Below are 17545 nucleotides of genomic sequence, written 5' to 3' on the forward strand. Positions count from 1 at the left end.
ATGTATAACCATATGTATGTGCAGTTGTGGATGCTTTTCTTTCCCCTTTCATACATTTTTACTATCTAATAACTGAATATTAAGACATACACAGTTCGAAAATGTTTCAATTTTTAATGCGTTCGTTTGAGCAGAACTAAATGTATGAAAAAGTAGGGACTCGAGGTCTTACCCAGTATTACATAAGCTGCTGAATGCTTTTTGCAACTTAATACTAAAACACTCAAAATGATCAAGGACGGCAGCTTAATAAGCAATTCAATGGAATTTAATAATAATATGGAATAATATATGGAAGCAGTATCAATGACTCCACACCCTGGACATCTGTCCGCTGACATATGCATTTGACTCTCCCTTTTGATTTCCCGCCCCACACAACTCCGCTCAATTGAAGCAATTCATGCTAATTAGAAATTTTATTGCATTTACTGCACTTATTGTTAATTGTAGTCCGTAACCTCTCCGGATCCCACTCCGTACGTGACCAAGCAGCGAGTGACGCGGCCCACGCCTCCCGCTCCTTCGAAGAATCCGATGCAGTTCGTCCAGATCAAGCCCTGCAACCTCTACCAGACCGCGCAGGAGCAGCTGAAGAAGGCCGAGGAGGTCAAGAAGCTGAAGGAGGTGAAGAAGGAGGAGCCAGAGGAGTGGCAGAACGTAAGTCCATATCACATGTACAAATTAGCGGAATACGTCCGCTCGATAAATGGGCCGTGAATCGTAGCACTGATTAGTTGATAGGCCCTTAAAAAGGGCTAGACTAAGGCTAGACTGTTCAGACCTTTTACGAACATGCGATAGTGTGAATATTGTGAAAACAGTTAATTTATGCGTTAGTGTTTAAGGAAGTGCCTCATTAAGCTCATCAGGTCTACTAGAATTATTTATCTATCCTAATCGACAAAATTAATCGGGCCCTCTTGGTAAAAACGAATTCAAGAATCGGCTTCCGAAACTGGTCTTTCTCTTTTTTTATTGTTGGTTTTCGTTGGCTAGCCGTTGGAAACCTATCGCCCCGGATAAACTAAAGCGAAATCACTTGGGCATGGCACATAGCACATGGCTCGTTATGGTCGCTCCAGTTTCCAATGCACGTCGCCCGTTAGCGGACAAAAAGATATTGCATTGCATAATCACTATTACATTTTGTTGATAGTTTTTTCCTCGTCGCCTGCTTTTTGCCCACTTCTATTTTCCTTGCACAATGTTGTGTGTTACATGCAAATTTGCTGCTGCCATAACCCCGGCAAAGAGTTGCCTTTGACGTGACTGTACCTAACTAATTACCGAATCAGCCGTTTTGATGCAGCCGCTGCATTTAAAGTGCCTTTTGGCGCTTGATCAATGTTCCATGGGCATAAGGTTTTTCGAAATATCATAGGTTCCCAGGCGAAACTTTCAGTTACGGATGTGCGCCAAAAAGAAAAGGGGAAGAAATCCATTAAAATGCGTACGGCGTCTTGGAACTGGGCAACCAACTTTGTTTGCAAAGGAAGATCAAATGCCGCTTAGTCGCATTCGTGTATAAGTTGCTCTCTTTTCGCTTAATCGCCTAGTGTGAAAACCTTTTAAATTAAAATTTAGCAATCAGAATTGCAGATCTATCGAAATCATCGCGGTCGACCGGAAGCTTTTTAACTGTAAGTCAAACCAGGAAACCAGAGACAGCTTTTGTGATTAAAAATCTTTAATATAGTATCAAGAATATTTCCCAGATAAATTTAGCAAAAAAAAATCAGGTTTTTTAGACGTAGAATAAGATCTCTGTGTAATCTAAACAGTGGCACATCTCTCTGATTCATTAAAAATTGGATCGTAAATTCTTTACTGCGGTAACGACTGCCATGAAACTGAGCGAAGTTTACGCACGGTTCGGAAACATTTCACCTTTGTCACGTAGTTCCGCAGCCGCGTCAAAACTTTTTAATTGCCCTCAAAAGAAACTTACTCCGGCTCGTCCACTTCCCCAGTGCGAATAACACAATGGCAATTTACTCTTACACATTTCCCCTTTTCGTTTTCTATACAAACTTTCGCTGCCTTTCTGCCCAAAACAAAACATGGCCAACAAAACAACCCGGTGACAATCAACTAATAACAAATGGAAAATAAACAAACAGAACCTTGACAATTGGAAATCATCGAGACGAAAACGTGTCGAACACATCATCGATCGAGCGGTGGAGACCAAGAAACTCGAGCTGGAGGAGCATGATCGGTTGCGCCGAAAGTCGAAAACATTCACCGAAATGATGGAGGAGAGGCAAGTACAACTCCCAGTTTCCCACTAGCGTCCAACGTGTTGAAAGTGCCCCACAAAATCGAGTCCTGCCACGGACGACAAGTTCTTTTTAAATGCTTAAAAATATTATCCAAGTGAAAAAGACATTGCAGTGTTTCTTTGATGATTTTTATTGAGACAAATCACATAGTTCTTGCGAAAATCTCTATAAGATATCAGACTACAAGGTAGTCGTTACAAGGTTAGCCGCCCTAAACCACCCTAAACACAACTTTCAACACCTGTGATGCACCTCCTGAATGTATAACCATATTAAAACACTTAAATTCCCCCACAGGGCTGAGAGGGGCGGACCTCGGGGGCGTGCCAAGCTGGCTTCCCTGGCCGTATACAACGAGGATGAGACGAACGACCTGAGTGATTTGGGGATCGGAACCAGCAGTGCCAGCGGAAAGAGCAGCCTGTCCGGGGACTATGACAATAACAGTGTTATGGTGAGTTCCAACCAACGAAGCACATCGCCATAGTAGCATGGACCAATTTAGCACCAATTTCTAGTACCAGTTTCTCCGTCTTAATTTTATTGTCGTTATTAAGACTCATTTATGGTGTCACTGCGCTTAAAAGCTATTACAGTAAATGAACAATTAAATCTAATTTGTATTTTGCTGGCACTCAAGCTCAGACTTATTGGAAAGTGTTGCCAGCAAAGCGATGCGACACAAATAGGTTATTAATCAAATGCCCGCACATGTACCACCTTATTGTGGTTATCAAAACACCGATCATAAGTAATAATCAATGAACCACAAACAATCGAAAATGTGCAGACGGCAGATGCATATATTGCGCTTAAGATTGAAGCTGATCGAAATATGTAGCTTAGGATTGATTAGGATTAGGTGCGCTGGCCGCTGCACCACAATATGTTCAGTTCTGAACTGAAAAATTTATATTATTTTTTGGAAACGGGGATCCTTAAGATCTAAGGGGAAAATATTGGATAAGATCATTTTAGCAAAAATTTTTGTTTGTGAAAGGGAAAGAATTACAATCGATGGAGTGGCATGCAAAACACATTTACAGAACCTCCAAATATAGGATTATACTTAATCAATTATTCTTATCATCTCTTTTATATATTTTTAATGAAGAAGCTTTAAAGTGGTACACTACCCTATTTAAAAATCCCTTACAACTAGTGTGTTAGTGGGTCCTCTTATTTCTAATATCATTTAAGTATTTAACCGACATTTTAGATATCTAATTCTTCTTACTAATTCTATTACCTCCACAGAGCGACCATGCGGCGGAGCTGGATAAGGCGATTGGAGCAGCTAGCTCTGTAGCTGCTGGAGTAACAGCCCAAAACGTGGATGAGCAGCTGAATCACATAAACCGCAACGGTAGTAATGGGAACCACGGGAACGGAGTGGCCGTTGGCCAGTCGGGACCATCGAATTCCTCGAAGTCAGCAGGGCGGGAATACATCTCCTCGCCAGGATACGATACGTCCTCCAGTAACGCGCAAGCTAGTTCTCCGGATCTCTGTGAATACACCTACGAAGGAGCCATCCAGGACTACAAGCAAAGAGTTCAACGGGCCAGCAGCAATGGCAATGGAAATGCCAACGGCAAGGGGATCGGAGAACCTATTGCTTATCCCACGAGGCGAGGCTCTAAAATTGAGGATCGATTGAGTGGTTTTGAGGTGACATCGCCAAGCGACACGCAGGAGGGGGTAGAGAAGCAAAAGGTGGACGTGCCCAAGGTCGACATATCCAAACGCAAGGAGATCTTCGAGCAGGCCAAGGCGGAAGTCTCCAACGGTGGTGCTCCTGCTGCCCCAAAACTCGTACTTCGTGATGGTCTTACCAATGGAAATGCAGCTACCACTGCTCCCAAATCGGAGGTGAGGCGTCTTTCTGGTGACATCTCCAGCATTCGAGATCGCATGCAGAGTTTGGAACAACAGCGGAAAGCTTTCAGTTCCAGCAAGAGTGTGGATGTGCCGGTGCCGCCCCTTAAACAGCGGCTGAATAGTCTACAGCAGTCCGTTGCCAAAGAGGAGCAGAAGAAGCCACCGTTGGTGGCGCTCATCGATGCCAGACAACTGGAGATCATGAGGGGAGAAGAGGAACGTATGCGCCAGCAGCAGCAGCAACAGAAAGAGAAGCATCCACCAAGCCTAACCACTTTGTGTGCACCTACACCAGCTCCTCCTGCCCTTATTATTGAGGAACCGCCGGTGGCAGACACCAACGACGACAGCGGCATTCAGGAGGACACCACTGATGAACTGCAGCAGCAGCAGCAACTCAACGCAGCCATCGCCGCCTTGGCGCTCGAGGAGCGCCAGTTGGAGGAGGCAGCCAATGCGGTCAACCAAATTGAAGCGGAGTTCGATGAGCTGACTGATCTGTATCCCTCGCCATTGCCACCATCTCCAGCACTTCCGGCGGTTCAACAAAGCCTCCAACAACCAACAGTCGCTCAGGTTCCAGCACATGCGGTCAATCAGGCGGCTCCTCCTCCATTGCGGGACATGGAATTTAGTGTAAGTTGTACTAACAATTTTATCGAACCCGCTAAGATAAGTCCTTGTGATGTTGATGTAGTAGCTGCTTCAGCGGTGTCGGTGTCCAAATCTGGCCCCACTCCCAATCCCACATCCACTCCAAATACGGTATCCTCCTCTCCCAATTGTAACTTGCGTAGAAAGCCCTCCAATGAAATGGTCCATCATCGCAATTTGCTTAAAATGTTCAAGGAAACCTTTCAAAACGACGACGATCTGAAAGAGGTCTGCGAGGTAGTCACTTCGCCGGGTCAATTTACCCAGATCATTGACTTTACCAAGCGGCCAAGTAATCCCCCCATACCAATACCTACACCACCACCCTCTACTCCGATTCCCACCCAGATACCGCGACCACTGGGCAAGCCGCCCATGTCGCCCAAGGCTGTGAGGCTAGCGTCCAGTCCTAAGGGACATATAAGTCCTTTAAGTTCGCCCACGAACTCCGGGTTTTCACCACCCCAATTCAGTATCAATGGGCGTGTGGAGATTTTTAATTCACGGCAACTGGACAAGCCGCCCACGCCACCAGCTCCTCCCAAGAAAACTGTAAGGACTGAGCATCCTATTAAGGAAGCGGTTCCTTCGCCAGAAGTGGTGATGTGCGCTCCTCCTATGACCATCGTTGATCCCGACGAGCTGCCCAAGCCAAATACTGTGAAGGCCCTTTCAAATTGCTTCAGCCAGAGCGATTCCAATTCGCTTACATCACCCATAATGTCGCCGAAACCTTTGCCCAGGGGTCGCATTCCCCAGATCACACCACCTGCTTCTCCAAGGCCCCCGAAACGAGTTCAGCTTGACGAGGTGGATCGTAGCTCTGGGGACTATGCCCCAGTTGTTGGTCAAACCAAGGCAATTGTACACACGCCCCCTAGCAAAGTAAGCGCCCGGGCAAACCAAACTCTTGATCCCCTAGCACCCAACGACTCACTGTACCTGCACACATCTTCGCCCAGCGAGATACCTTCCTTGAAAGCCTGTTCCCCGAATGAATCCAGTTTGTTCAAGCTGGCTTCGTCACGACCCACCTCGCCTTCAGTAGATGTGGCTTTGTGTCAGCAATTTTTGGATAGAGAAGCACCAAGGGATATCCAACTGGCCGAAGAAGACCGCAGGAGAATGGATCAGTTTGCTGTGGAGGAGATGCCCTGTGATAAGATCGATGTGACCAAGTCACCCCAGCCCAATACTGGTTTCCAGATTGTGACCGAGGATCTGGTTAAGAAATGTGATGGCAAAAACAAATCCGAAGCGCCAAGGGAGCTAGACGTCCCACCCAGCCAGGAAGACATTGCCCTGTGTGCGGGACTGCTAGACTGCTTGGCTCCAGCTCAGGAGCCTATTTGTGACAGCATCGATGTGAGGAAAGGTCCAGTGCCGGCCACTGGATTTCAGGACATCAGTGAGGAGGAGGTGAAAAAGTGTGATAAGCATAATAAAAATGCTATTATCACAAACAGGCCAAGCTCACCCATTGGCAGTGTCAGGGCAGCTCACTCGAAGGCTTTGATGGACACTTGCGAGCAGATCATTGCAGAGGAGCGCAAAGCTAGCAGTCAGATGATGAAGACTTCGCTGCCTGAGTCGGTGGAGAAACCCTCGACACCCCTCCTAGGTCGCAAATCCAAGATTCCCATACCCAAACCTTGCTGTATTTCGGCATCTGGAACTGACTCTATAAGTAGAGCGGGCTACGCACCAACTGCACCCTCGCACCTCTCAGGAAGTGCTCAGCAGCCGTTAATAGCACGCACCCATGTGGTGGAAACAGAGATCAAGGTCAAGGAGATCTCCCCACCCAGTATCCCTAAGACACCGGAACAGACTCAGCACCATGCATCACCAACTAAGGAGAAGAAAGCCAAGAACATATTTGATTTCCTGCGCAGAAACTTTGGGCATCAGGAAGAGCCGCAGCATCATCCCACCCTGAATGAGACCCTTGAGAAAAAGGTGGTGCTCACCAGCACCAAGAGTGGAGTAGATGTGGTCAATGCCGATGAGTTTGTTCGGGTAGACAATTCAAAGTTCTATTTGGCAAGTGAGCTGGAGGACGAACCAGTGCCACCGCCTCTGCCCAAGACACCTGCTCCTGTCAACATTGAGATTCGAAAAAAGATCACTACAAATGAGATATTAGAGGAAAATACCACAGAACAGGCGCTAACCCAGGAAATAAGCGATATGCTAGACGACGAGATCATGAAACTGGAGAAATAACATCTCATAATCAATACGATTGGGTGTTTAGAATTCCTCAGATTTCGGAGTGGTATGTGATCTCTCCAGCGCTTTTGCGACACGAGAATAGCTCAGAAAATAACCGAGCTGTTCATCGACCTTAAATGGCTCTCTCAAATTAACATATTTATAGGTCGAATTGGTACTTGAACATTTTACAATGAAAATGATAATCAACGAATGATAATTTCATCGAATTTATTTTTACTATGGTGTCCGTACTTTTTTGACATTATTCAGTTTTTATTTACATTTCGTTATGGGCTCAAGCTACGTAAGCTACAGTTTTTCTTTATTTAATTACATACTAAACCCAAAAATGATGTACGAATAGAAAATTCGATTTTATATAAACAATTGTTAAACATATGTTTTATGGTTATATATTTTATACACAAACATACACACGAAAATAAAGGGAAAATCGAAAACTTTTCGCGCTAATACACAGAAAGGATTAATTTAAAATCGCAAAAGCATACCAAATAAATTAAAGTACTATACAAATTAATAATACAATCGAGATATAACTGTTGTTCTATTTTATTAATAAACTTCAACTAAAATCGAAATCAGTCTGAGAAAATTTCAGTATTGATAACTGAAAATTCATTTTTCTACATGCCGCTAATAAATTTACGTGTCGCATGAAATTCAACTGCTTTCACTGCTTGTCAGGTTAGTTTAGTCGCGGTGTAGAATGTAGATATCATTATGTAGATGCAAACGGTGTATCAAATACGCGTAGAAGTGAAATGATTATCTTGTGTAAAGTTAATTTTAGATGCTTATGCGTATATCATTAACGTCGGATCCGTCAAATGTTTTTAAATTTGCGCATGAGGTTTAAGCTTCAGAGAAAGTGAAAAAATTGGAAGTCGTCGACAGTCAACAATGGATGTGGACGAAGCAATGGATCCTGATTTTCCCCATGTCTACGTAATGCCGTCTCCCGATCCTATCCCTATGCCATAGGTTGAGGGTTCTTATTTAAGGCTTAATTCCAAATGCTATCTGATTCACCTTCTGACATAATTCGTGTGTACATATATTTCTCTTACATGCCTTGCGCTCATTTGTTGGCTAAATAATGTAAAATATGACCTATCTTTTAATGCAGTTACATAGTTTACATGCTTACTGCCAGCAAAAGTTGTTGCAAGTATACAATTTCCGAGGTAAGCGGTCTCTCAATCTCATATCCCCTGTTTTGTGCGTTTTGTGTTTTGCTGTTTGCACTCTTCCTTTTAATTTTCTACCTTTATTTCAGTCTGGTTGTCTCGCCTGTGTTCGTTCTAACGTTCTAAGTTGCATTGCATGTTGCGTTTTACCCACTTAGCACTTGTATAAAATGCCAAAAGTCACTCATCCGCCTAGTTGGGTTTCAGTTCAGCTTCAGTTCGGCGCTGCATACTTTGGGGGAACGCGCAGATGTATCCAACCCCCGCAGGCTTGCAGACCCATGTACCGCCTCCCTTGGTATCGAAACAAATAGTTGGGTCGATTTGACGCTGCAGCGCCTACGTTTAGTGTACCTTAAACCCTCGACGGTATTGGTTCTGGCGGGGCAGTTCCGTATATTCTCGGTCCCACACATGTGTCTGCAGCGCGTTATCTTTACGGCATACCGAACTAATAAAATCGCGAATTATTCGCATTGGACAGTATCTAAACTACGTCCCACAGATACCAACTAAACCGATTGCAGCGCTCCAGTTCGATGAATCGTGTCGATCATACACCAGGGGTAAGCGGCTGGTTTCCGTACTCAACGCACATATTTGCTCAAGTGCTTCCCCTGTTCATGTAATCGGTTCTTGGAATCTCAATTGGGCTTGTTAGGATCGGAAGGTGGTGATAAAATGTCAAGCATAAGTACACATACATATAAGACGGAAGAACAAAAGAATGTCCAAAATCTGTTCGTATTCTAGTTGCGAAAAAAGGAACGAGCCTCCTCCTTCTGAAATTGCGACTGCTTTGTAAAATTTTCAATAAATAACAGTAGTTATTCTATTTCAACTATTCAAAACCCGATAGTGCATCGTAAGGGATTAGCCATACTTATATGACTTTGCTGCAGTTCCAGATAATCGAGTTGGTAATCAATCAGGCAATATATATATAATTCCGGGAATTCCATCGGAATTGCGTTAAAATTGCATTGTTCTGTCTTCCCTTCGGCTTTTGTTTAATTAATTTCCGGTGCATAATTTAATTAAATTTGTTATCTTTATTTGTTTTTATTTTAATTAGCCAGCAGCCAATTTTTTAACTAACTTAAATTCATGCGATCCATGCGCATTTTTCTCTTTCTCTCTCTGTCATGCACGCTTTTGACGCTTTCTCGCTCGCTCGCTCGCTCGCCATGTCACGCCCACCTCATCCCACCCTACAGATCAACGAAGCTCTTGAATTGGCGCTGCAAGCTATTGATCGCGAGGCGACAACCAAGCCAATGGACAAGGCACAACATCCACAGAAGCGGGAAGAGAAGGAGGAGCTGGGAGGTCAGCCGGAGGAGAAAGAACCAATTTGCGAGGAGCAGCACGACGAGGAGTCCAACGAGCAGGGGGAATCACACAACGAGGGTGGGGAAATGCCAAATAAAACCGATAAGCAGATGCAGGGGGGACGAGAGCCCATCTATGAGAATGTCAGCTCGACTATATCTATGCATGAAGTAGATAATGAACAGATAGCAACGATGACGATAACCACACAGACCCAAGCGACGCGAATAAGTCACAGGAGAAGCATTCCAAACCAGCAAACCAGCAACAATAACGAGAATAATCAAAGCCCTAATCAAACCAACAACAGGAATCAAAAAGAGAGCAGCACAGCAGCAACATCGGCAGCGAACCCCGTGCCACCAACAACACCGGGGGAACAACCAGAGCCCTACTACCAAGTGCCGAAGGCCACGGAGCCCTACTACGATGCCCCCAAGCATTTGAGGCCGGTGCCGGTCTACGAAAATGTCGAGATCTTCTACTCGGGCCTGGAGATTAGTCAGGGATCTGTGGGAGCGCCAGTAGGACTGATGGAGCCACCGAAGGAGAAGCCGCCACCGCCGCCCACCGAGAGTCCGATTCCGCTGGACGAGGGCCATGACGACGAGCTGGATGGACTAGGCAGCAGTCTGGGCCACAACACAGACACCTGGTCATCGGACAACACCTACGAGACCATATCGAACGGCACTCGCCGGCACCTTCAAGGGCAACTGGAACCCGCCCAGCCCTCGCCGCCCATCAAGAGGATGAACTCGACCAAACGGATCAAGAAGGAGTTGCGCAACAAGCGCTCCAGTTTCCTGGGCATCGAAACCGACGGCGATCTCGACGACATGGAGACCTATCTCGAGCTAACAGTGGCCCCGCCTCCGGATATGGCGCAGCTCTTGCAGGAGGAGCGGCGACTGGAGAAGCAGCTGTACATCAAGGCGGGACTCTGCGACAGTTCCGATACAGGTGAGTCGATATAGGTTTTTGCATAGCCTGTAAGAGCAACGATGGGTGCTAAAGAAAACCGATACCAAAAGCCAACAATGCATAAAAACGAAAGACGAGAGTAATGAGCAAATCACCAGCGGGGAAAGACGGGGAAAGGGTGTCGACTGGGCCAGAGGGTATAGGGTGGCCCCCATCTGCCCCGCGAGGTTAAGTATAAATAATCCGTTTAGTGTGCGTGGCCCATGGAGCTGTCAAAGCTCTGACTGCAATGTTCTCCCAATTTTGTGTTGAAAGAACTAACGCAAACGAAACTGCTTGTTTTCGAACTCTTACCGATAAAATCGTAACAAAGGTATTTTATGAGATTATATGGCAAAATGAATACGTTTTATATACTCATAGATGGAAGTACATAAATTAATATTTTTCGAAGTATGAAAAGTTCAGTGGTATAAAAAACGTATAGTAGTATAGCTAACAAATGCGGGTACTAAACTTTACGTTTGTTAACCCAAATAAATATCTTTTTCATTGATTAGCCTCTTCCATTGCTCCTAAATATACATAGTTGACTTTTGGTGCCGATATCATAATTGAAACTAAAACCAATATTAACCACGCAATTTGTCTAATTCTATCGAAGGTGAAAGCCGCGATTCTGGAGTTTCTGAAAACCACTCGCGCCAGAGCAGTGAGCACTACACGAACTCCTCTGAGGAGAACGATACACAGTCAGAGGCCACACCGCCGCCATTGCCTCCACCACCGTCGACCGCCCAGGTGGGTGAAGTCATATACCAAAATGAGAGCCTCCTGGCTGCTCAGACGCCGCTTCTCCAGACGGTCAAGGGAAACTCCGCCGAGTCCTGGACCGAATCAGCGACGGCCGCAGCGGCGGCCACACAATCATTGAGCGAAGCCACAGCAACGGCCAATGCCAAAATGCAGTCCATCGAGGATAAGATCCGGGAGCAGGGAGAGATGTTGCGGGTGGAACGCGAGCTACTGCACTTCTCGGTAAGGAAGAGGTTCAAGTTTTAGGACCATAAAACTCAGTCATAAATCTGGTCACAAAAAACAATGATTAGCAAAGAAATAATAATCCATAACTCAAACTTTTCCTTCACAGCAAGAGGAACTGAAAAGGCAACGTGAAAATCTTGTGCTCCGAGAAAATATTGCTCGACGAGAGTTGCAACACGGAGCCAAGATGCTGATGTCGAACAACCGGCGCTCGCTGCAGGATCTGCACCACGGCCTAGGAATCGGAAACGGAATGCTGAGTGCCTTCCAGCCACCGCAACACCAACAGGTTCCAATGCCACCACAGCATCCGCAGCAGATTTACGCCAATGTGCCGCAGCAGCAGCAACAGGTGGCCCTGCATGCATATCACCAGATGGACACGGACTACCGCAAGTCCATGTCGGATCTAAACGAGTTCTCCAACTGCCTGATGCTGCCGCCAACGCCGCCCACAAAGCCATTGAGGGCTATGCAATTGAACGCCAATGGCCATGGCCTGGAGCCAGACTATGCTGTTAGCACGAGGCAGCGCCAACCACCGGCTCCTTACGGTGGCTCTCTGGTAAAGATTGCTGGAGCACCAATGCCGCCACGGCTCCCCGGTCAAGGATATCCCATTCAAGCGCCGACAGCGCCAGCATACCATCACCAGTCAGCCCAGAACTTAAGCAATATGTCCAGAAACACCTTGCTCGCTTTGAGTGCCACCCCCAAACCAAAATACGCGGACGGATGGGTGCAGGTGCAGCAGCGGAAGAGTTATGACAGCCAACAGACCAGCGATGCGGCTTGGCTGGCCGCCCAGCAGCAAAAGCGCAAATCCATGCCGGACTACGGCGGAGCACTCTACAATAACAACCACTGGCTGCTGCAGGAGGCGGAGCAGAGACGCATCGAGCAACTTAATCGCCGATCTATACCGGCCAGCAAATCGATGGGCAAACCGCTGCCCGATTCCATCATACAAACTCTGACGGAGCGCGTCCAGAGCAAAGGAATCGGCGATCGAAAGCGGTGAGTAGTAATATCTAGGTGACAAGGAAAACTCTACTTCACTATATACTACATCTTAGATAAATGATCTTTCTACATACCCCGTATTTAATGACATTTAATTCACCAACAGCTTCGATAGCAACGGAAACTATAGCCAGGTTAATGGCAACAACATCTACCAGCAGCAACAGCAGCAGAAGAATATGACGAATGGCAGCAGCATCAATGGCAACGCCAGCCAGGGACAGGAGAAGGTGCTCAGCGTCAGTGGCAAGAAGAAGTGCTCCCATTGCGGCGACGAATTAGGTAAACTTTGCTACTACGTTGGTTGTGAGTGTTGTGGTTGTTCTACTACTTTTAAACCCCATACCCCTCTACTCATCGTCCATTTTTGGGAGCATCTTCTAGGCTTGTTGTCACAGAGAGAGATCATGAGATCATGAATAGAACACACTTGGATTCACTAGTCTCATGGTTGGGTTTGGTCGATCATTTAATGCTTTATCCTTCCCATTGGTTTTGAACTCTTTATCAATAAGTTTCCATTCTCACTTACATGTCTGTGACAGATCTGGGCTGCACTCACGACAATTGTCGGCAGGTGCACAAAGCGCTCAAATATATTGTATGGGTGTAATTTTAAAAAGACTGCCTAACAGTTACAAATATTATAGGTATATTGATTAAATCCTGGAAGCGGAATATAATATCTAAGCCGTGGTGGTTATATTTGTATTCTACGTCACTTTTGTTGAAATTCTGTTGCAATTGTGCACTGATTATACAGAATTGAACAAGCTTATAATTTTAACTTTCGTTAACTTTGGATATTAGCCGCTTCAGTGACTCCTTTAATCCGGCAGCTAAGCTAAAAAATTCCTTAACTAATTCCACAGGTCGCGGCGCTGCCATGATCATCGAGTCGCTTCTGCTGTTCTACCACATCAACTGCTTCAAGTGTTGCGTCTGCCACGTCCAGCTGGGAGATGGCCTCAATGGAACCGATGTCCGGGTGCGAAACCACAAGCTGCATTGCCAAAACTGCTACTCCAGCGATGACGGCATTAAGTTCAGCTGCGTCTAACTGAGTCCTCGCCAAGGAAACGGAAGTGGATTATTGAATAGAACTGGGGTTGTTGTTGCTCTGTTGCTTTTGCAACATTGATTGTTGTTGTTGTACTAGTAATACATAGATATTAAATAGAGATGATAATTCGTACGTTCACATATATACAATACATATATCTACATATGTTGAGAACAAAGTCAAATCCAAAACGTTTCAGATTAGTGTTAATCGCTTCTATATGCAACCCTACGAAATTATGTAATGTTTTAACTCGGATTTAAAAATTTTATACAACGCATTCTACATGTTATAAATCAAACGCTATACATTTTACATGTTTAAATGCCAAGCTCTCTAAAATTTTACTCCATGTCTAAGTAAGATTGAAAATTCGATTGAAAAGTGTGTTGAAACTTAAAAGATAAAAAAAAGGAATAACTTCAAACGAACAGTGTTAAAATTTGGAATTGTTTTGTATTTATATTTACACCATATTCTACCATTTCTACCCGAGAATTCGCTTGTTTTTAAATCGAACTTTTTGTACACGCTACAGCCCACTTAAAATACCTAACGACGTATCCAATGTACCTAAAACTATATACAAACACCCATCCACACGCAACTCACTAACATAAGTGCATATTATTATATACATACCCTTAAACTTGCATGAGGTGAGCATATAACGCGAAAGATTTAATTTCTTATATCCGTTATTTTTATTTATTGTAATTACGCATAAAGTTGAAAATTTGTATATTCTATACACATCTTGGATTGTATGATTAATTTTTAAACATGATCGGTATATGAATAATTTTTCTGTATAAATACATCAAAGAAGATATATATACATTAGTTTCGTGTAGTTTTTTAATAAACTATTTCAATGAAGAACATTTTTTATTATTCTATGGTATTTTGGGGTTAATACGTCAATGACTAGGAGATACAGTCCTTCAATGTTGAAACAATCATTTTACGTTTCTGAACTTATCATTGTTAATTACATTTTCCTAAAATATATGACTTACCTTTCCTGTCGCATTTCCGAAAAATATGCTAACAAAATGGATGTCAGATAAGCATACGCAGTTCCACATGTTTAATAAAAACCTAAAACTGAGTTCATATATTTTTGGGAGGAACCAGTATCTGCTTATGCAACACAGTAACTAAAGTAAAAACTTCCGCATTCTGAGATTTAAATTTCGCCCAAAAGTATGCATTACGAATATATTTAAATATGTCGTACAAATTTTCGTATGAAAGTTTTATTCTTCACGAGGATCAAGGATCAGCCCAGACGATCTGGCCATGTCCGTCCGCATGAACGTCGAGGTCTCATGAACTATAAAAGCTTAAAGATTAAGCATGCAGATTGCACAGAAAAGTGTAGACGTAGCTCAAGTTTATCCTGGTAATACCAAACAATGATGCAAAGAAGTGCTGGTTATAAAATGTAGGAAACTAGTTTTCAATAGAGTGTGTAATCATATTTCGTCACAAAATTTGATATTACATTTGATATTATAATTTATTGTGTGCCGAAGTCACGATCATGAAGGTTTGAATTTTTAAGGAATATAAATATTTACTATTTTTACAGTAAAGGAAGGCCACCAAGGACTCTGAAACACAACATATTCTTTTACGCGCAGTTGGGTGCTATATTTTCAGTTCCGTATGTATTTATTTTGTTCCTGGGGATGAATACTGTTGTGTTTAAGAGTCTTCAGTAGAATCGAATGCTCCTACAAACGACACACGGTCGTTTAGTGTAGGTGTCACGGGATTCAATTCTTCAATTGAGTTATAAAGAAGATAATATAATTTTATAAATTTTTGTCTAGTATGGAATGTCATTCTGACCAGTTTAATCAATACAAGTTTTGGTTTTTTTTTGCGATCCGAGCACTTTATTACGTGGACCCATTCATAAAAAACACAATCCATTTACAATTCCACCCTTAGTAGATATCACCACTTCAACAACAGCCGTCGTTCTAGGCGGTGGGCAGGAAGGTGAGCTTCTCGTTAAGCTGCAGCTGTGTTTTGATGAGCTGGGAGAGCGTGATGACCAGCAGGAGGTTGCGCACGTTGGCGTTGAACATCTGGGTGAACTGCTCGTGGGTCATGTGCGGCACGGAGTGGATAAGGTCTAGCAGCTGGCGTCCGACGGCGTTGTCGGGGGTCACCTTGTGGGCGATCACGTCGTCAACGTACTTGAGAATAAGATCCAGCAGGGACTGCAGCTTCGTGGAGGCCTCCGAGATTTGGGCCAGGTCCAGCATTGGCGGCACGGTCTTGGGACGGTGGGCGGGCGAAACGCCGACGGTCTTCTGGAGCAGCTTGAGCCCAAATGTCTCCGGCTCGTAGCTGGTCAGCTCGACAGGAATGGGAGTAAACATGCAGCCGCTTTTGCCGCCGGGAACTCCCAGTTGAATGCAAACATAAGCACGCAGACCCATACGTCCGCCCTGCAGCGAAGTGTCCACGGTGAGGTGCACCGGGTTGTTGCATTCGCGGGCGTAATACTCGTGGATTACCGAACTGTGGTTGGTAACGTCGTTGCCGGTGGCCCACCAGCCTACCACGCTCTCGTTGGAGTTCACCTTGCGGTTGAGGTCGTACATGTCCAGGGCGTAGCTCAGCTCTGCCTCCACCTGGTCATCGTGCTCCTTGTGCGGCACACAGAAACAGTTGGTAACCTCCACCACACCTTTGTCCACAGAGCCGAGCAGGGTGCCGATGACGCGGTGCGAGTCCGCGTTCCGCCGCTCGAAGGCGTCCACCACCTGGAAGAGCACCACCGGGTGCACGCGCACGGTCAGATTGAGGGCCGACATGGTAATTTTCGCTGGCCAAGATTTGCAAGGAAAATTTCCGCAATAATTTCTATTCAGCCACGCTGCGCGTATGTTTTAGGGATGTAAGAAAAGGGCCTATCGATAGTGTGGGTGGGGGTTGGTGGCTTTTGGAGCTATCGGGGCAGTCGTGCGTGGGCCTATCGATATCTGCCATACGTCTTATCGATGTAAAATCGGTGGCCAGCGTTGGTTAATCGAATACTTTTCAAATTTGAATATATTTATTAACTACCTATAAACTATAAAGAACATTCGTAGGAGTACGCAGCTGAGTATATTTATTGTGGCCCACTATGTCATGAACCAAACTGTCTTGTGTTGTTTTTGCAGCCCCGTCAGTCCCCAAACTCTGCCAACAATAAATTTAATGTTCACTCATCTGAACGGTCATGGGCAAATCGACGCTAAAGTCGAGTTCCCCGATAAAATTGTGGCCGTTACAGTTTTAAGCATTATTACTATTGGATCTGTATCTTAACTTTCTAGCTTTTATAGTTTTTGAAAGACAGACCGACAGATAGACGAAAAGACATGGCCAAGACTATATATACTTTATATGGTCGGAAACGCTTCCTTCTACATGTTGCCTCTTCTTTAACGAATCTTTAAAACTCTTTTACGAGTAATGGGTATAATATATTTTAAGTTTACTATGAACACTCGAAACAACTTTTTAATAAAGAATGTTAGGTTTGTTAGAATGCCCTGGTCTGCAGCGGGCTGATTTAGCTCAACCATTTACTAAATATCGTTTTCTAATAACAATATTATTAAAAATTATCATTGTGTGCATTCCGCTCCAATGCGTTAGCTACACGGGGAATGAAAAAGTAACTAAAACACTGTTTAATATTTATTTTCAAAAATGGAAATAAAAATAATTCGAAATATGTATTCAATTATTATATATCAAGTTTGAACAAAAACTTACCATCAATTATACACAAATGCTTGGAATTCGAATTATGGCCTTGAAAATAAAATGTATCTTTAAAACTTTATGTCGATATTGTCGAAACGCGAGCGAAATACTTTCCACAATTGCTGATACTTTTA

The 17545-nt window shown here is 44.3% G+C and overlaps 2 protein-coding genes across 11 annotated transcripts in view; one reads left to right on the top strand and one right to left on the bottom strand.

Annotated features, from left to right (window-relative positions):
• The window catches only part of LOC6726723 (uncharacterized protein CG43427), a 51755-nt gene extending 37242 nt beyond the window's left edge, over positions 1 to 14513 (top strand). For 5 of the 10 annotated variants that reach the window (XM_039296026.2, XM_039296025.2, XM_039296024.2 and 2 more), the window contains 9 exons: positions 454 to 660; positions 2124 to 2266; positions 2583 to 2739; positions 3543 to 4802; positions 9466 to 10543; positions 11169 to 11542; positions 11655 to 12565; positions 12678 to 12853; positions 13444 to 14513. In XM_039296026.2, the coding sequence (XP_039151960.1) occupies positions 454 to 660; positions 2124 to 2266; positions 2583 to 2739; positions 3543 to 4802; positions 9466 to 10543; positions 11169 to 11542; positions 11655 to 12565; positions 12678 to 12853; positions 13444 to 13631 (4494 nt within the window). In that variant the 3' untranslated portion in view covers positions 13632 to 14513. Of the gene's footprint in view, positions 1 to 453; positions 661 to 2123; positions 2267 to 2582; positions 2740 to 3542; positions 4803 to 8187; positions 8246 to 8458; positions 8815 to 9465; positions 10544 to 11168; positions 11543 to 11654; positions 12566 to 12677; positions 12878 to 13116; positions 13222 to 13443 lie in introns of those variants that run through there. The other 5 variants (XM_016176110.3, XM_039296028.2, XM_016176111.3 and 2 more) reach the window with 5 other exon arrangements.
• A 1002-nt stretch (positions 14514 to 15515) lies between these two features.
• On the bottom strand, positions 15516 to 16579 carry LOC6726724 (eukaryotic translation initiation factor 3 subunit F-1). Its single transcript, XM_002102099.4, has one exon. It carries the CDS (start codon positions 16466 to 16468, stop codon positions 15626 to 15628), a length of 843 nt encoding a protein of 280 aa, XP_002102135.1. The 5' UTR covers positions 16469 to 16579; the 3' UTR covers positions 15516 to 15625.
• Positions 16580 to 17545: the final 966 nt, after the last annotated feature.

Source organism: Drosophila simulans, chromosome 3R (genome assembly GCF_016746395.2).
Source record: "Drosophila simulans strain w501 chromosome 3R, Prin_Dsim_3.1, whole genome shotgun sequence".
In the NCBI taxonomy this organism is placed as follows: Eukaryota; Metazoa; Arthropoda; class Insecta; order Diptera; family Drosophilidae; genus Drosophila; species Drosophila simulans.

What these genes read in the sequence shown, in the direction of transcription:
- LOC6726724 (XM_002102099.4), bottom strand. Translation starts at nt 16,468, where the DNA reads ATGTCGGCCCTCAATCTGACCGTGCGCGTGCACCCGGTGGTGCTCTTC.